Source organism: Acartia tonsa, chromosome 9 (genome assembly GCF_053477335.1).
Source record: "Acartia tonsa isolate MP-2025a chromosome 9, ASM5347733v1, whole genome shotgun sequence".
In the NCBI taxonomy this organism is placed as follows: Eukaryota; Metazoa; Arthropoda; class Copepoda; order Calanoida; family Acartiidae; genus Acartia; species Acartia tonsa.
The window spans coordinates 41,272,702-41,293,818 of NC_137268.1; the positions used below are offsets into that span (position 1 = coordinate 41,272,702).

The 21,117-nt window shown below is 32.0% G+C and overlaps 1 protein-coding gene across 2 annotated transcripts in view; it reads left to right on the forward strand.

The window, feature by feature from the left end:
* The first annotated feature begins 701 nt into the window (after positions 1 to 701).
* LOC145328952 (uncharacterized) overlaps positions 702 to 21,117 on the forward strand; it is a 29,704-nt gene continuing 9,288 nt past the window's right edge. For both annotated transcript variants that reach the window (XM_080172925.1, XM_080172926.1), the window contains exons 1-10: positions 702 to 814; positions 6,208 to 6,277; positions 6,780 to 6,826; positions 9,022 to 9,084; positions 11,703 to 11,746; positions 14,564 to 14,622; positions 15,059 to 15,149; positions 15,469 to 15,559; positions 15,923 to 16,008; positions 18,846 to 18,907. In XM_080172925.1, coding sequence (XP_080029051.1) covers positions 744 to 814; positions 6,208 to 6,277; positions 6,780 to 6,826; positions 9,022 to 9,084; positions 11,703 to 11,746; positions 14,564 to 14,622; positions 15,059 to 15,149; positions 15,469 to 15,559; positions 15,923 to 16,008; positions 18,846 to 18,907 — 684 coding nt within the window. In that variant the 5' untranslated portion in view covers positions 702 to 743. The remainder of the gene's footprint in view (positions 815 to 6,207; positions 6,278 to 6,779; positions 6,827 to 9,021; positions 9,085 to 11,702; positions 11,747 to 14,563; positions 14,623 to 15,058; positions 15,150 to 15,468; positions 15,560 to 15,922; positions 16,009 to 18,845; positions 18,908 to 21,117) is intronic.

Below are 21,117 nucleotides of genomic sequence, written 5' to 3' on the forward strand. Positions count from 1 at the left end.
TAGATTTTGTTTGGTGATTACTTTAACAATTAGGTATGATTTAGGAAGCGGAGCAACTTTATTATCGTTTTCAGAAATTCCGTATGTCCATTTAAAACATGCTGATTTTTAACATTTTGACAACAATTTTTTGTATTCATCTGATTTTGTATGTCCTATTCATTCAGTTATGTAAAACATTTCTTACAATTTTGTGTAGACTAATACATTTGTATTCTGCTTTGTTCTTGCACTCTTCAATTGTTCATGTTCGTTTGTCCTACCTTTTCAGAGCTTCGCATCCTTGTTTACAAATGTCACGTTAATTTTTGTTCCCATGATAGCAAATGAATGAAGGAAAACTGAAAAGTAAAAAGCATAAAATGGCACATTAAAATATACGCGCACACTTTTTACTTCAATTAGAAAGAAAGTGAAACAATATAGGTAAAAAATGCAGCAATAATTGACATTTTTTTGCTGAAATTATAAAATCTCATTTTTTTTTAGCTTTCACTAAATGCTGGCCCCTAGCATCTAGAGGCTCTTAATCAAAAAAGTAGTAAGGTCTTTTTAATTTGTCCGTTAAGATTTCACTAACCATGAAATCAATTAAATTCCTCATTGTAGATAGATCATTGGATGACTTTAGGCTATGTTATTGCCTAAGCGCTATCATACTTGAAAGTTATGCTATTGCTTTCTTATTATTCCACCTTTTCAGATTTAAAAACTAATTAAAAATTGAAGGACCAGTAATAAAAATGTTGGTGGACAACGGACATGGAACTCCGGGCCACAAGTGCCTAACAGGATGTGCTTCTACCTTCAGAAGGTGAGTCGGCGGATTTCCTCAAAGTGCCTAGCCGAGCACAAACACCCCCCCCCCCCCTTTGGAACAAAATAAAATAAGAAGATTTGAATCCATCTCTTCCTTTCAAATAAATTACGCCGTATGTCAAAAAGCACGTAGGTAAACGATTTATGAGGCAGGTCATAAGAAGATTCAATTAAGGCTTTTGAAATAAAAGTACTTTTCTTTAGTTACATATTACGATGGAAAAAAAATTATTATCGAAGCTACTTTATAACTCGAAGTTTCCGTCCGTCCATTAGTAAGAAACGGAGTAGGGAAAATGTTTGTTTCTCTGTCTGTTCAAGATAGGCTACTGAATTTTTTTGTAGATTGCCCATAAATTATCATTTATTATATAGTTTAATTGGTCCGTCTGTCTGTCGGTCATGATACAAAAAACCAATTTATATTTTATGACATTGAACATCTGTTCTGTAACTGACTTTTTCCACAATTAATTTTACTTTTTTTCACTACTCATTGATGTTTACATCCTTGTTTAAGGGGTTTTATTGTCAAGGAATTCCTCTATTTTTATGTTTGATGTTATGAATTACAAAACAACTAAAAGGAAAGGATAATTTACCAACCTTTTTAAACAACGAAAACTGCATAATATCAGATTTCTAAAATTCCAGGTAGAGAAAAAAATAATTAACGTTGTCATCAAACGCGTTCATTCAATCCTGTAATTTTTTTTGGGAAGAATAGCAAAATAATTTTTGTTTGATTTTTAATAGCATTTAAAAGATTTTTTATAATTAGATTCGGTCGGTCCGTCCGTAACGGTTAGCGTTAAATTAGACATGATAAAAATGTCCTATCGATTGAGAACACTTTGCTTGATGATTCCTATAACAGTAAGGTACAATTCAGGAAGCGTAGCGACTCTATAATCGGTATTCTCATTCCGTACGTCCACTTGTCCTTAAGCATGTCCCTAAAAAGTTTTGCAACAAATTTATTTTAAATATTTGTTTCGACTTTTGCATTTATATTCTGCTTATTCAGTTCTGACACTCGGTGTTCGTTTGTCGTACAGTTTCAGAGCTTCGCTTTTATGAATGTTGTCATCCTTGTTCAAATAGAAATTAGCATCCAAGAAAAAAAACGACGAAGCAAAAATCCTGTGTAAAAAATTTGGTTGTTTTGAAGAACTACTAGTTGTTGAAATTTCCGTGTTTACCTGATTACATTTGATAATTCTTTTTAGGGGAATTCTATCATTACATAATCACAATAAAGAAAAGTATTTTGGTAAACATATTGTAAAAGAAACAAGGATGACAACATCCATAAAAGCGAAGTATACAGCCAAAACAAGGAACAAACGAAAAGCAACTCCTTAGAGTTTCAGATATTAATATGCAGAACATTAGTTTATAAGTCTAGACAAAACTGTACATAGATTTGTTGCAAAATTGCATAAATACAGAATATAGTAATATGAGATACTTACATAATTAGGATTTGATTATAGAGATGCTTATAAATATGCACTTGTTGTCCTAGGAATCAATATCCCAAAAATAAAATCAATAGGATAATTATATAACATAATTTTTTTGTCAAAAATTAACATGTGTTAAATGAACGTACTGACATTTTGCTTACGATTAAAGATTTGCTACGCATTCTAAATTGTACCTAACTACTAAGGAATCACATTCACCATGCCAAGTTTGAAATAGATAGGACAAAGTTAAGAGCTATCCATTACGAACGGACACACCTATCCTAATTATAGAAAAAATATCAAAATAAATATTTTAAAAAAAAGTTTTATAAAAATTATAATGCAAAATAAAACATCTTGATTAATTTTGTACAATTAAGCAAGAAAATTAATTAATTTTGTCAAACATAAAATTGTCCACATTTTTTCTCAAATTTGCGTAACATGTATTATAATTTCTGAGCATTTTTATGTACAATATTTTTTTTAAGCCAAGCTTTTCTATAATTAGGGTGGGGACGTTCGTCTCAGGGTATTAAAACATTAGGCGATAAGATTATTGGTAGGTTAGTTTGGAAACTGATATTTTGAACCAACCATTTAAGATTTAATAAAGTTACTAAACTTTTTTAGCCAACGAAAGAAAAATGTTATGTAATTGTATAATTAATAGTCCATTGTCCTCTCCCTCCTTAATTTTATAGCTTAAGTATAAAATTACGCCCTTGATTGGTCTAGAACATACTCATATACGTCTATTGTCATTGCATTATATTGAAAAGTCACATAAGAAAAGATAAATTATCTCAATAATAAAATAATAATAATTTACAAACCAATAATAGTTTTTTGGTTTAAAAAAAAACACATTTATCATAATCAAGTAAGAAGGGGACATTATACTTAAAATTATAGTTTTATAGACACGTTCACCAATTTGTTGGCTTTTATTAAATCTTGATTGAGTCATGCAAACTAGCACCAATAATTTTGATCATAATTGGGAGTGATTGTAATTTTGGAGAGGATGTTTATAATGCCTATAAAAATGACGTCATTCAATACAAATGACCAATGATCGGCCAATACACAGACTAAATTACCAATGGCAGGACAGTACACATTTCAATTTACCAATGGTATGCCATTATAACGTCATTTTTTACAAGCACTATAAATTTTACATTTCCATTTTTTGCTCAGAATACAAATCTTTGTTCGTTTAGTCACTTAGAAACAACGTTTAGAATACATTTTTACTTGAATCAAGAAAAAAAATTGCAATTTGCGCACACTTCTTGGAACATTAGAGTAAGAGTGAGATAGAAAGAGAGACAGAGAGACAGAGACAGAGAGACAGAGACAGACAGAGACAGAGAGAGAGAGAGAGACAGAGACAGAGACAGAGAAAGAGACAGAGAGAGTGACAGAGACAGAGAGAGAGACAGAGAAAGAGACAGAGAGAGTGACAGAGACAGAGAGAGAGACAGAGACAGACAGAGAGACTGAGAGAGACAGAGACAGACAGAGACAAAGAGAGAGACAGAGAGAGACAGGGAGAGACAAAAAGAGACAAAAAGAGACAAAAAGACACAAAAAGAGACAAAAAGAGACAAAAAGAGACAAAAAGAGACAAAAAGAGACTGAGAGAGTTACAGAGACAGAGACAGTGAGAGAGACAGAGACAGAGACACAGAGACAGACGGAGAGACAGACAGAGAAAGAGAGACAGAGAGACAGAGATAGAGAGAAAGAAAGACAGAGACAGACAGAGACAGACAAAGAGAGACAGAGACAGACAAAGAGAGACAGACAGAGAGACAGAGAGAGAGAGACAGAGACAAAGGCAGAGACAAAGACAGAGAAAGAGAGACAGAGACAGAGAGAGACAGAGAGAGACAGAGAGAGACAGAGACAGAGACAGAGAAAGAGAGACAGAGACAAAGAGAGAGAGAGACAGGGAGAGACAGAGACGGACAAAAAGAGTCAGAGACAAAGACAGAGAAAGATAGACAAAGAGGATACAGAGACAGACAAAGAGAGATATGGAAAATGAAAATAATCTCAGATAAAAATAAATTTGAAGAAATAAATGGTTTGATTAATATCTTAAGTTGTTTACCTGTTGATTGCAGAATTGATATTTATCTCAATGTATTATAGACAACTTTTTACAGATATTAAAATGACAATTATAAGATAACGCCTGTTTTGCGGATTATCACAGCTACCACTAAACGAAAACAATAATAATTCACGTTTTCCTGGAAAACTTGAAAAATTCTCGGAGCATTATTGAGTATTGACAGACATACAGACAAAACCCCGAATTTCACAGGAATCTTCATCATGAATTTTAAGCTTTCTAACTAAAGTCGAGAAAATCACGTTTTTCCTTAGCCGTACAACAGACGTACGGACAAACCTGACAAAGTTAACTATAGAGTAGTTTCGCTACTTATTAAAATAAATAAAATTTTGGTAGACAAAGGGATAAAAAAAGGATTTTAAATCAAAAGACAGAAAAAAAGAAAATTAGAAACTTTAAATATTTGAAATGAAGGTAATGAACTTGAAAGGATTGACAGAAATGTGCAATCAAATTCTTTACAAAAACAAAACAAAAAAGGCTACTCTACAATTTACACCTTTCTTAGGACTGATTACTAACTTCGAATTTTTATTCTTTGATAGTTCTAGCCACTTTTCTATTTTGGATGATGTTTGCACATTTGGGCTTCGATGTTTTAATGTTTCTAGCCCCTGCGGTGGCCTCTATCTAAGTGAAGCCCTACCCCTACGGGTTACTTGCCTTAGAGGTTCTTCTAACCTTTACTTAACCTAACCTAAAATATGCATTCAAAATACGGTTTCCTTACAAAGTTTTTTTTTAATCCAGCAGCATTTTGAGGGAAATCATTATGTTTCTTTATTAAACTTCGCTATTTTGAATGATGTATTACTTGTTCGAATTTTAATTGAATTGTCTAGTAATTGTCTTAAGAAATTGAACAATAAATAATAAGTTAAATAAAATGATTGTAGGTAAATCAAGGTTTTAAAATTAGGTATTTTTAGGGATAAGTTAATGTATAAGTTTATATTGCAAAAACGTCGTTTTCCCTAGTGCCTAGTTGAGAACAGAAACCAATTCTCTTCATTTGAAATAAAAATAACTAAAACAAATTTGGAAGTTTTTTCTGGTGTGGCAATGGTTTCCTTAGGCTGGGTTAGGTTAGGTGTAGCCCCTCAGGATTAGGGCAACGCAATATAAATAACTAGCAGCTTCGCCCCTAGCCTCTAGAGGCTTGCCCCAAGAGGTAATTTAAAATCTTCATCATCTGCATCATCAAAAAAATTGAGAGGGATTTTTTTTATTTTTGTGGGGGTTGGGGGTTTCCCACGCCCCAAGAAAATAGCCTAAAACCACCACAGGACCTGTAGGTATATATTTTTAAAGAGTAGAATCCGATCGGTTCAGTGGTTACAGAGATCTTAAGGGAAAGACGAACAGACAGACGGACAGACATCCTTCTACTTTGTATTATAGATTAATGTTCACCATGGGAGATTGAAAAGAAAAAACTCTACCCCCACCCCCTGCATTAATTTTTTTTTAAAAATAGGGGAAGGGTCGGGGGTTCTTTGCTTGCTGGCACAGTATAGATAAATAATCTAAACAACTACCTCACTTAAAAGGTGGAGACCCTCTCTTCTGCTGGAAAATTGTTCATTTTTAGGGACTTGGCTGTGTTTATATTTTCGACGATATTGGCTTATTTCAAATACCTAATACAAAATCGTGTCACGAGCTGTAGGCAGAGTTACATATAGCTCTATATGCTACCTCTAATCTTTTACTTTAATTCTAGCACTTATAGAAAAGTAAATCTTTAAAATCTAAATATTATTACAGGGCTATGAATGAAAGGCGGCAGTCACGCGTGAGCACCTCCAGCCCCCTCAGCAGGATTCCAGAAATAAAGGTAAACAATTTATGAAAGCTTTTCAGGGTGCCTATAAAAATGCCATCATACTGGCCTACCATTGGTCACATAAAATGTTTACTGGCCTGCCATTGGTAATTTAGTTCTTGTATTGGCCTACCATTGGTCATTTTATTCCAATGCAGAGTTAAGGTTAGTTATCTGTTTGCCGCTAAAATACCTAACCCCTAGAGTATTAAGGTTGTTAGAAGCTTTTAAAGTATAGATATTGTGAGGCGATATTGTTTATTGTAGGTAATGACAAGGTTTTAAAGCACAGATACTCCAGAAAAATTAAAGACGGACCAACGGACCAAGTAAATTTTAGAGTAGATGGAGATTAGTTAAGAGAATATTAAAACAAATAATTATCTGTCTCAAATAGCAGGTGAGTTATTCATGTAGCAGACAAACCTACGGACATACGTTCAGTTAGACGGACTGACAAAGAGAGTTATAGATTAGCTTCGCTGTCAAAAATGATCAAAAAAACTATTTGTAGGAATCAGACAAACAAAACTGCAATGAAGAAAATAACAATAACTCAAGGTAAACTTTGATTCTTATTTTTGAGGATTATCCAGGGGAATATTCACAAGAGAATTGAGAAGTCTATCTCGATTAGGATCTGAATACGTCTGAAAGGAGATATTAAAGAAAACACATAGAGCTACCTCAAAAAATCTGTTCTATTTGGCTGATGCATTAAGTTTTAATGTATTTAAAGATTTCTCAGCTTTTTGTTATATTCCCTTTCTCCTTCAAAAAAAAATAATTCACGTTTATATTGCGTGATGCTTTTTTTACAAAATGCTTAAAAAATATCAGACTTTTTTTTGACTATTTTCAAGTGATAATTGAAAAATTTATAATGTCCTTTGATCTTGAAAACTCTATTTTAATTAACCTTAAACCTTTCTTCTTAAATCTTAATTATTGATTAGGAGAGTGAATAAGATCCTATAAAATAAAAAGATTCCACGTTCAAAATCCAATATCCTGTTGAAAAAAGTATTTCCAGGGAGGGCGGAGACATTGGGGTGTAAGTTACACTAGTCCCCAAAGTTTTATGCTAACGTTTTCTTACTCGTTGACTTAACAACTTTGGGGATTTTTATTGAATTTTGATTGGTTGATTTATTAAGTTGAGTGTACAAACGTTTCAAACACCAATTGTACTATACTGAAGGGGAGTTTCTGTGTATCATCAATTTATCGGCCATTGTCTTCCCTTTAAATCCTTAAACATTCAACAAGTTTTGATAAAAAAAAACATATACACCCGTTTTAATAAACCAACAGCTACCAAGTGCTTTAAACAGAAAATTAAGGGTTATTGATGTTCTTCATAATACTTATCCAAATACTATCTTGTAGTATTATATATTTTGTCAAATTAGAAATATAATATTTTTAGTAGCGATGCTACTCTATAATTTGAAATGTCCGTCTGTATGTATGTCTGAAACGTTTTGGGGGAAACGTGATTTTCTCAGCTCCTACAAAAGATAGAAGGCTGAAACTTTATGTCAACATTTCCATCATTATGGAGCATAATTAAGTATAAAACATTGTTAGCGGTCGGACTGCTTTTAAGCAGCTTTTTGGCCGCTTTTAATTTTCAAAACTGATTTTCTTGGCTCCTTTAAATGAGAGAAGGCTGAAACTTCTTGTCAACATTTCCATCAATATGGAGCATAATTATGTATAAAACATCAATAGCGGTTGGACTGCTTTTAAGAAGCTTTTTGGCCGCTTTTATTTTTCAAAACTGATTTGGTCGGCACCTGTAATAGAGAGAATGCTGAAACTTCTTGTCAACAATCTTATTGAAATGAAGCATTATTAAGTATAAAACATCAATAGCGTTCGGACTGCTTTTAAGCAGCTTTTTGGCCGCTTTTAATTTTCAAAACTGATTTTCTTGGCTCCTGTAAATGAGAGAAGGCTGAAACTTCTTGTCAACATTTCCATCAATATGGAGCATAATTATGTATAAAACATCAATATGTCTGAAACGTTTTGGGGGAAACGTGATTTTCTCAGCTCCTACAAAGGATAGAAGGCTGAAACTTCCTGTCAACATTCCTAACAATATGAAGCGTAATTAAGTATTCATCATCAATAGCGACCAGACTGCTTCTAAACAGCTCTTTGACCGCTTTTACTTTTTGCAACAGATTTTCTCGGCTCCTACAAAAAAAAATGCACTACTGAAACTTGCTAATGTTACTGACTTTATGCCCCATACTTAGGTATGAAAAATCTTTGGTAGTCTGATTGCTTTTAAGCTGCTTTTCTTTTTAAAACTTTCAGATATAAACCTTAATTTTTCAAAGTTTCATGATTTTAAGTTTTTGCAAATTTATTTGCATATATATCTCTTTCTTTTCTTTGTTATGGAAACAGTTAATCAGCTCTATGAATTACTTTGTCTGTTTGTCTATTTTATTATAGATTTTGTGCTTCGCTACTTATGGATGTTGTCATCCTTGTTTCCTTAATAAATTGGTGTTGAAAATTAATTTTAAGAATAAAATACAAAATTAAACAATTATCTATCTATCAATTTATCTATCAATTTATCTATCTATCTATCTATATATATATCTATCTATCTATCTATCTATCTATCTATCTATCTATCTATCTATCTATCTATCTATCTATCTATCTATCTATCTATCTATCTATCTATCTATCTATCTATCTATCTATCTATCTATCTATCTATCTATCTCTAGACGTGGCTCAGAGGATGACTCAGATAGATCTATCAGCCCAATTACTGACATGAAAACTTTAAGGTAATGCTAATACTAAATTAACAGGATGTCTGTGTGTTTGTGTATCTGTGTGTCTGTACCGAAGGATCTCGCTAACCGCTGAACCGATCGGGTTCTTCTTAACAGGGTAGCTTCTCGTAGGTCCCAGGAAGATTTATAATTATTTTCTTGGGGGATGGGACATCCCCAACCCCCCCCAAAAAATGAAATTCCCCCCCCCCCGAATTTTTTTTTATTTTTTTAATTAAAATTAAAAATAAGAGGGGGGCACGGCACCCACCCAAAAAACAAAACAAAATTCGCCCCCCCTCCCCAATTTTTTTTTCATTTTTTCTTTTAAAATCTAAAATAAGAAATTGGGTTATTAAATTCGACTCTCTCCTCCTCAAGTGCCCCTAGGGGCGTAGCTGCTAGTGATATAATAAAGTAACAGAATCTCTGTCTGCTGTCTGTGTGTGTGTACCGAAGGATCTCGCTAACCGCTTAACCGATATGGTGTTCATCTTTACAGGGTATCTTCTCATATGTCCTGTGGAGGTTTATAACTATTTTGAGGGAGGGTTATACCACCCTCCAAAAATCCTCTCTAAAAAGAACAACCAAAAAAATATATAAAAAAATATGATTCAAACTGTTTAAAATTGCTTATAACCCAATTACAACTTTTATTTTAAAAATTGAGAATCGTCATTTTCATTCCAAAAATTTTTATTTTGAATTTGTATTCTAGCAAAACCATCTTTTTGATTGTACCTTTTTCTGATAGTTCTTACTGTATATACTACTAGCGGCTACGCCCCTAGAGGCCTCTAGTGGCACTTTAAATGTTTTTGTTTGATAAAGTCTATACTATAATTATTTACGTACGATACCTCTTCATTTGACGTTGAAGTCTCCTAAACGTTTTTTAAAATTTCGATTTTTTTGTCATTTCTCTTGAGAGGGTGGTGGTACCCTCCCCCAAAATAGTTAAAAACCTTCCCGGGACTTATGAGAAGCTACCCGATCGGTTCAGCGGTTAGCGAGATCCTTCGGTACAGACAGGCACACAGACAGACACACAGACAGACAAACATCCTGTTACTTTAGTATAAGGATTTATTGGCTCTTTTATTTAGGTCAATTAATTTTTTTTCTTTAAGCATAGATGATCAAAGAAAGGTTTGCGTCAAGATTCGAACCCATTATTCGAACTTATTCGTGTTTTGCTAACAATCGATATATTTTTACTTGGATGTTGCACCAGATTTTCATGTACTCTTATTAAATGATACTTGCAGCTGGCTAAAATTACAATATCTCCCATCCACCCTATTTACTCCATCCTTTCCTTCTGGATGAAAGAACTGACCCATAAATGAGGTCCATGTTTGCAACTTAAATTGGCGACAAATTTCCCCCTGTCAATATATCCACGTATTATATAATTATATCCATTTTTTCTAACATTATCTAAATATCTATATTTTCCTTGTAAAAAGTATCCCATTTCATAAACACAAAGAGAAAGAAATATTTAACATTAAGAATTGGAATTTATTTATGTGTATGCTTAATATGAAACAAAATAGTGCAAACTATGGTATGTTCTTACTTTATTGTAGAAAAAGTGTGTGCTTTTTTTGTAAAATGTACATCCCTAATTATGATAAACAAAAGTTACTTTTTTAGTTCTATAAAATTTGGTTCTCAACAACAGTTGTTCTAGCACTTACCATTACAAAATCAAATAATTAATGTCTTAAAATCGACGAATGGATAGCTTAAATAATGATACATTGTAAGCTTAACTTGGAAAAAGAATAAGATATTGACAAGAATGTAAAAACACATGAATAAACTATTAAAGAGCAATTTCACCTTGATCTTTGTAAGAGGAAACTTTTGTCCTAATTTAACTTTTCATCACCTATGAGATCCTTCAGTTTAGAAAAGCATGGATTTCAACTGGGCTTTCATTTAGAAAATAGCCTGTAACATGCTAATGATATAATTATCTAGCAGTTTGTAAAGCTGTTTAATATCAGCCATGTGACGTCATAAAAATGAAGTAGATGAGAGGAGAAGTGGGAAAGAAAACCCCTAAAAAAGAAATGGATAATTCCTCATTTTTATGACGTCACATGGCTGATTGTGAGACAATTTGTAAAGTTACTTAGTAGACACTTAATTATAAAAATTTTACTACTTTAGACACTAGAGTGGTTTGGCTTTTATTGGGAGATTTTCGTAAGTAATAGCGGTATCGCCCTTAGCATCTCAAGACTTATATCCTAACATACCAGGGCAGAAAATATAGCCAAAAACGATTCAAAATATCCTAAAACTATCCGGGGACCCATATACATTATACATAAACTGTCAATAAAATGGAAAACTTAATTGTAAGGACGTCCAAGCTTTTTATTTTAAGGGGAATAAAATGAGGAGTTTCAAAGGTTGAGGGTAAACACCCTTTTACATCTATGCTTAATTGGTTTGCGAGATCTTAACGGACAAGCAAAAACTTTACCATATATTACTAACAAAGAAAAATCGAAAAATTGCTGTCTGTCAGGGTCAGACGTACGGATATGCTGTAAACAAAGAGTAGCTGAGCGACTTTAAGTACAAAGATAAATTGATAAATTATTTTTCAGAGCACACAGCATTCAAGACAGAAGACTAAGCTTGCAAGATGGAGGTAAAATAATAGTTTCATCCAGGGATTTTAAGGGATAAGACAATGGGAGATAAATTGATGTACATGCTCATTGAATATTAACAAAATTATTTCTTTTATAGATTAAAATCATTTGTAGACAAGTTTTGACACTGTTAATTAATGCTTTATCTCAATGAATTCTTACTAATTGTATGGTCTCGAGGACCTCTAAAAAGACAGAGTATCGATCGAGCGAGACATAAAAACTATTATATATTTTTTATTACTTAACCTAGTATATGGTAACAATCGACATCACAGAAAACAAACCTCACTTCTCTTATTGCAAAAGAGGGGGGGGGGGGGTGATGGCTCAATTAGGCTTTGAGGAAAAACCACCGTAAAATAAAATAGCTGTGTATATTAGACTACTAGAGTTGGCTCGATATAATTATCTCCCTATTGGCTAGTTTTCTATATGCATATCTATTTCTCAATAAATCTATTTTCCTCACCCGGCATTACTATTTAAAAGAAAGTAAATATTTAATAATCTAAATGATTTTAAAAAGATTTTTTAAATTATATTTTTTCTTTACATTACCATCACCAAAGGGTTAAGGATGATGATTACAATTTTAGTTTAATATTTGAACACACAAAGTGTCGCCACAATCGAATTCTTTTAAAACAGAGTTTTCTTACATTTATTATTTTATAAATTTAAATTTTCTTTTTTATGATTAGAAATTAAATACATTGATATAAGGTAAATAGCAACATGAAATTAAAAAAAGGAATTTATTTTTAATAAAGTAAAATAATGGGTCTTATCGTTCTGGGCAATGAGAGTTTATTATGGATTATTGGAGCACTATGAGTTTTAAACAAATATTCCTTGGAAAACTTGAGCTCGTTTATAGACATTTATTTCCTATATAGATCTGACATGGATCTTGAAGCAATTAAGCAGGCCGTTTTGTACATGTTAAAATTGGAAGATTTCATTAAATAAAAGTTATCGCAAATATACTTAGTAAATAAAAGTTGGAAAGATTTTTAATCAATATAATAGATTTGAAATCTGCATAAAATTTTAAGGATTTTTTATAAAATTAGTTTTTTATATAATTCTTTATTTAAAGGCGCAAATACAAATTAAGTTAAATAATTTTGAGATCTGTGATTGGTGGATTGAAAACTATCTGCGCTCTGATTGGAGAAGCTTAAGTGACGTACATCATTCAACCAATTAGAGCGTAGGTAGTTTCCAATCCAGCTATCCTATTGGTCAAAATTTATTAACTTAAATCGTATTTGCGCCTTTAAATAAAGAATTATATAAAAAACGAATTTTATAAAAAATCCTTAAAATTTTATGCAGATTTCAAATCTATTATATTGATTAAAAATCTTTAAAACTTTTATAGTCTAGTGTATATACCCCTGCTTCTGAGTATACAAATTGTTTTTTCCTTATGGAAATGTTTATATTTACTTTTGTAGCAATGAATAATTAGCAGGTTTTATTTTAGCACACTTAAATGTTAAAATATCAAAATGCTCCACAGACAGGGAAACACTTTTTGAATAACATAAGAGCTGGATCTTTGAATCATTTTAGCGGTGAGCCAGATCGGGGTGAGCCAACTTTCCACCAATGAGAGCACAGCATTTTATGAAATGCCGCGCTGTGATTGGCTGAAATTCGGTTCATGCCCGATCTGGCCCACCACTAAAATGATTTAATGCTTTTGTATTCACCAAATGATTGAAAATAAGGTATAAAATACTCATAAGCAGTGACACTCTTGAATTGAAAACATCATTAAGTAATGATAATAAATTATTAAGAACAGCCAAACAGACTGAGGAAGCAATAGATATTTATCCCATTCCCACTCTTCCTAGTGGATGAATGAACTGATCAATGAATGAGGTCCATATAAGCAAGCTAAATTGACTTCAGATTTTCACCTGTCAATTTATCCATGTATATCTTTTATCCATTATAGTATCTTAGCTGAAATATACTACTGCTTATTTTTTCAGAATAAATAATCATATCCGAGTAATGTACAAAGTGTACCCTAATTAAAATTTTAAAAAATAACTTCAACACGTGCATAAACGCATTAATAATAGCAAGATAATTAACATACAGGGGTAGCAATTCTAACAATCAATTCTACAAAAAATCACGAAACCTTTTAAAGTAAGGCGGAAGTATATTTTTTTTGTAATTGAAGAGGGGTGGGTAAGAAGGGAAGAAAAAGGAGAAGGGTGTTGTGGGGAAATTTTCTTTTAGAATTGTTGTCAGAATATCATTCCCTTTTCCCTGATTAATATAAGGTAGTAACTGCTTTAGCGCTAATATTGACGGTGTCCCTTAAACTACCTAGCGAGCACAGAACTCCCACCTCCCCTCATTTTGAAATAAATTTAAAAAGGTACGGGAAGGGTAGTTTTTCATTTTTCCCTATGTTGGCTAGGTGGTTTATATTGTTGGGTATAGGGTAGCCCTGTAGGGTTATGACACTGCAGGTATAGACCCCGCAAGGTTAAGGTTAAAAAATTTAACCATTTCCCTTCCAAAGACTTTTTTGTCTATGATATGTAATTTTATAAAGTTACAGAAGTGTTTTCACTTTTTTTGAAGCTAGTAAAAGTGGCTGACTCAGATTATGACGTCAAAAAAATTTAACCAATGAGAGGCCACTATAAATTTTACCATTGGTCAATTACAGTGTTTACTGGCCTCTCATTGATTAAATTTTTTTGACGTCATAAATTGAGTAAGCCTCTTTTACTAGCTTCCTTTTTTTAGTTTCCAATATTTTATTATTTTTATTCTAGGACGTTCTGGAAGTTTACCTAGAAAGATTATCATACCAGAAGGACTTAATTTAAGCCAGGTACAGTAATATTTTCTTTACACAATTGTTAAACCTGTCTCTTTGATGTGTAATAATTATTTAAATTAATTTTGTAAAATTGTCTGTAGTACGATGCCTTAAATACGATGGAGTAAAGGGGATTATGGGGGGTATCGTTATTTTAGCCAGCTGTGAGCTTCACTTTATCAGAGTACATGGAAATATCAGGGATCTAAAGGGATAAGACAATGGCAAATAAATTTATGTACATCCCCAATGATGATACACAAAATTACCCTTTCTGTAGATTACAATTAGTCGCTGTAACTTAATCAATCAATTAATTGTTAAGCCAACGAATGAGAATACGTTATTATAAAACTTTGATGACTGGTGTAATAAACAGCCCATTGTCCCCTCTTTCTCTCTCAGCGGAAATCTTGCGCATTATCTAATAATATATCTAATGTTATAGATGAATATAAACGAAGAGGATGAGGACCAACTACCAGAAAAGAAAAATGCCAGCAGGAGGAACAGCCTTGCCAAGATTCTGGCTCCACAAGGTAAACATTCCAGGGACTTTCCGTGGCCGGGAATTAGCTTCGGAAAGGTATTGAGTTCGAGTCTACTCCGCAATATACGAGAGACATTCAAAATATTACAGGCGCTTGATCTTAAATTAGAGGAAATGCCTTGACTCACAAACAGTTGACAAAAATAGTGTAATCAAAGGGTTGTGTCCATAGGATGTAAGACAAATAATGAAATTTATTAATCTTTACAAATCGGATCCCAAAATAGGCCTTTTAATGTCGGAAGGGGGTAAATGATTCCCTACAAGATCAATTACTTTCAAACAAGATGATAACAAAATGTTTTTAGGTCCAGATTTGGTCGAGGGAAGATTCACAATGATTGGAAATAATAATTTTGAACAGTTTCTTGAGGCAGTTGGTACTGGCCCCTTGAGCAGGTAAACAATTGCAAAGCAGACAAAGATTTGAATTATGCTGAGACTAGGCCGTAAAAAAGGAGAGAAAAGACAAGATTTCATAGTTTTTGTTTTCTAAAACCCAACCAAAAAAATGTCATGTTTTTCTCTTAGATTTCCCTCAAATTACGTACGGACATTCTGGTAATGATTGTAGAGTTGCTACACTTTCTTAATCGTACATAACCACTAAAGAAATCACCATACAAAGTTTGAAATCGATAGGACAATTCTAACATGCCTAAATAAACGAAAAAAGCTATCCGTTACGGACGGACGGAAAGACCATATTTATAGTAAAGCTTCTTACTACTTTCTACATTAATTGCATGAAAAATGTTTCAGGAATATGGTAATGAGAGCCAAAGTAACCCTGAATATTTCGCGGACCCCGGACAAACAATGGCAGATTGTCACAGAAACAGCCATCAAGGAATTTTGTCACAAATTAGACAGGGACCATAACACCGGAGTATTTAGAAATACGGAAGGTGTCATATGTGACGTCATAAAAATAAAAAAAATAAAAAAGGGTTAAAATTTTAATGGATTTTTGACTATTTCACAAGTAAAAAAGTATCTAAAAAGCGTTACAAAAAATGTACATAAATGCGTAGTTATCATTATTATTATTTGTACTAATTGGTCTTGGCGTATCTAAATACCCATTTCTTACACATTTTAAAATCATAGAAATCTTTATTTCAAATTTTGACGCGTAATCTACATTGGCGCTTCAAATGTTCAAACAAAAACACATATATATATAAACTGAATATAGCATTATTTCTTTTATTAGCTATTTCAAACTAGTTATACAGCTAATCCTTATATAAGAATAACAGGATGTCTGTCTGTGTATACCGTAGGATCTCGCTAACCACGGAACCGATATGGTCCTCATTTACAATGTAGCTTTTCATAGGTCCTTTTGTGGGTTTTTATATATTTGGGAGAGAGTATCACCACCCTTGTGAGAGAATTCGTCCCGGGGAAAAAAATGTACAAAGTCTTTTTTACTGAATAAAGAAATAAAGAATGCCAGACAGACAAACGAACAAAGTAAATTACAGATTTAATGCATATTTAAGAAATCTTCATAAAAAAAAGTTTCTCTCATTTTCCTTAACCCCCAAAGTATTGGGGAGGGGGGAACACCCCCCTTCAAATCAATTGAGGTCTTTCTGGGGGCTCGATTGATAGAGGTGGATTGATATTGCTATTTTAACATTAACGTAACTGTATAAACATATTACAGGTTTTTTGACAGTTTTCCTGGTAAAAATTTGAGACTTAGTGAGAAGTAATTGACTAAATTTCACGCACAATTTTATCTGCTATTGAGATTAAGTCATGTAGTCATGGAGTAAGTATGAAAGAGTAGCATTATATTGTATCTACTATTTAGATTACATGAAGTCATTGAGTAAGTATGAATGAGTAGCATTAGATTATATCTATTATTGAGATTAAGTCATGTAGGCATAGAGTAAGTATATAAGAGTAGTAATAGATTGTATCTACTATTTAGATTACATGTAGTCATTGAGCAAGTATAAAAGAGTAGCATTAGATTATATGTATTATGGAGATTAAGTCATGTAGTCATGTAAATAGTAAGTATATAAGAGTAGCATTAGATTGTATCTATTATTGATATTAAGTCATGTAGTCATAGAGTAAGTTTGAAAGAGTAGTATTATCTCTTATCTAAGTCAAGTCATTAGTCATAAAGTAAGAATAAAAGAGTAGCTTATTATGGGGATTATGTCATGGAGTAACTATGTAAGAGTAGTATTATCTTTTATCTAAGTCAAGTCATTTAGTCATAAAGTAAGAATAAAAGAGTAGCTCATTATGGGGATTAAGTCATGGAGTAAGTATGTAAGAGTAGTATTGTATCTTATTGTGTCATAGAGTAAAAAATATAGTTTTATATCTTCAGTCATTTACCCTTTGACTCCATTGTCCATCGGTCTGCATGTTGTATTAATCTTTATTTTAGATATTTACCCACAAAAAAAAGATACAAAAATAATTTTAAAACTCTTTATTAGTATCTCTATGACAAATTTAAGCAAAATCCCATTTTTCAGATTACAGCTACTATATAACATCAGTATAGATTTAATTCTATTCAAGCAACGTTGTGTCAATTTTAATATAGCTAATCTATTACTATTGCATTACATTCTTGCCTTCAAATACACAGTTATGTAGTATACTTCAGTTTCCTAGTATGATTATAATATAATTGTCCTTGTTAAAAGTATACTTTGCGCGTATATCCCTAATTGCAATACGATAAAAGTATGGATAATAAATGGGAATCATCAATAATTTTTATGTATATAAAAACAAGGATAACAACATCATTAAATGGAATTATGCTCAGCACATTAGACAGACGGACAAACGAACATTATCCAGTGTAGATACAGAGCGCTTTTCACATTGAAGTAATAGAATAAGATTAAAAAGCTCCTCACAAAAATTGCTTGAATATACCTAGATTTTAAGACTTGATTTTAGAGATGCATTGCAAACTTATTTACCTAATCATCCTATTAATTGTCTCATCAGAAATTCAATAGGATTGTTATACCACGTAAAATCAGCTTGGTATCAAAAGATCTATAAATAAGCAAAAGCATGTATGTAAATAAATTCACAACTGTGTGCCTCGTTGTTTCTTTGTTCACGGTTTGAAATCGATAGAACGATTCTGATAAAGAGCTGATTGACTTACGTACACACCCTAAATTAAAGAATCTTCACTTTAAAAAATGTATTAAAATGTACTAATTGCACATCACAAAAAGTAGAAAAATTTTGTTTCTATGTCAATTTTCAAAAAATTAAAATTTTGATTTTTGGAAATTAGAATTTGATAAGTTGGTATTTTTTCAGTAACGTAGTTACTCAATAAGTAAAGAGTCAGTGACGTCCAAGCTTTCTAGACTGTGGGCAAAATGAGGGGTTACAAAAGTTTGTCTAATGTATTTTTGAAAGTTTGATGGGGGAAATCACCCCTTTTCGACCACTCTTGGACGTATATCTAAACAGTTCAAATTAACTTCTATGAAACATCTACCAAGTTGCAATAAATGTGTTTTTGTAAATTGTCTTCAAAGGAAAAAAAATTCTTAAGATGATTTTAATGATAAGTGGCACCTTGTGCCTTGGCAATCATACGTCGAACTTATGTCTTTGTATAAAAAAAGACTTTATACTTCCCAAAACAAAATTCGTGACAAAATTAAAAAATAGGCAAAATCTGTGACTGGTTACTCAACTTGCAACAGAAAATTAACACAGAATAAATTTAAGGTAAAAGTTGTTTTGATTCAAAATTGTCTTGTGACTTTTTTGGTGGGGGGTTATTTTGGGATTGATCTGATCCTGCTAAATAGCATAAAACTTGCCCAGGTAAAATGCAATTCGATTTGTAGAGTCTGGACATACCAACATACAAACAACCTACTACTTCTAAGATTCTTAAAATACTAGCTTGAAAAGTGTCAGGGATCTTAAGGGTTAAGGCAACGACCGATAAATTGATGTATGTCTTGAAAGATGATACACAAAATTATCCTTTCTGTAGATTACAATTAGTGGTTGAAACGTTTGATAACTCTACTGAACCAACCAATCAAAATTCAATTAAAGTCCCCTAAGTTGTAAAGCAATTGAAAAAGAAGACGTAATTATAAAACTTTGGGGACAAGTGTAATAAACAGCTTAATGTCCTTTCCCTTCATTGAAAAATGTACTATTAAATATTTTTCTGTCATATTCTAGGGTATAAGAAAAGTATGTGATCAATAATTTTAATTTGACAACCTTAAAGATTTTAAATATTTCTACAAAATATTAGAGAGTATTTTTCTAGTATGGCTTCGAAACCGATTAACATCCGATGGATTAGAACTGACTATTATACAATACAATAAATAACATGACTTTAATAATTATTGCCAATATGCTTAAGGGGATAATCTCTTACGTTTAAGAGATCATAATGGACAAACAAAATTACTTTCAATTGAACAAACGTATGTACTAAGTATCTGTATATATATAATGTATTGTAAAATCTAGTAAACGGCTGGACTGATCAGTATACAATAACAGGTATGCTTAACGATTTATCTAGGGAAGGTTTTAAGCTATCTACAAAGGAGGTTGAGAGGTTCTTATATCCCACAATTTTTTTATGTATGGGGTTACCTAAAAATTCTTTCTTTGTGTAAAACCCCGGTAGCTAGGGGAGAAGTAAATAAAAGTAGAGTTTGGGTGACAAAAAAACTTATTTACTCTATTGAAGGTCAAATCTATAGTAAACAAAATCATTAAGTTAATTAATTTTTTCATAAAAAAACTTTATGGGAGTAAAATGAGAACTAGAATAATTTTGTCCATAATTTTACATCAACGGTTAAATTATACAAAACTTTTTCAAACAACTACTAGAACATGTAGCATACCCAATTTCTTTCTCTTTTTAATGTGTTTCTAAACTGACAGAAGTCCAGCACAAATAGCTAGTATAAATAAAAGCTTTAGATTAAATTACTTTATTTATTTTTATTATGTATAATTGCTTGTTGGAATTTGAACCTGAGTAAACAAACATCCATTAATTGGGTAGGGACATACAAGCTTTTTTATTTTAGGGAGTGTGTAAAAAGTTTCATTCTTTTCCTTTAATGTGATATTTACCCCAAAAGGAGCAATTTTAAAAGTAGTAAAATTAATTGTATGGGGTATTAATTTTAGGGTTAGTAAAATCTTTGGGGGTTACAGGGGATAGTATTTTTTTATAACAGGGCGGGAGTAAAATCAAATATATTTTTAGAATATTTGGAATTTTTTGGGTTTGTTTTACTCCGTGATACGACCCCCCCCCCCCTAACATTCCTGAATACACTTTAAAAGATTGTTTATCAAAATACATGTCCATGTGTATTAATTCAGACGATTTCTTACAAATTAAAATGATGATAGTGTCTTATTTTTTTTAAAAATTTCTAGACATTTTTAAACCTTGACCCAAAAAAATATTTGATAAGGCTGGTATTTTATAAGTGTCTAGTTGAAATATGAATTAGGATTTTATACAAATTTTTACAACGATAAAGGTTGATAAAGTATTTGTACATACATCTAAGCAATTTTAACAGATTAGCCCATTCTACCTATAGTATGATTTGTAACATTACTGTGTTACATATAATTCTTTATTACCCAAATAAATATCTTAATATCACGGCACTAAACTCATGGGAAATATTATCTCGTGTTAGCCTAAGTGAAATCTTCATAATAAAACTTTAAAATTCCGCTGGATGTCTGAACCTGTTCCCAAGCAGACAAATCATCTTTTCTGAATTTTTTTTTCACGGTAGCGGTTTTAAATTTGAAGCTTATTCGAGGCTGCAGAGTCCTGAGGTGGATTCTTTAAAAAAAATTAGGCTCACTATTCGCTAGTGAGGCAAAATTATTTTTGTGAAAAATCCTTTAAAATCGCATAAAAATCT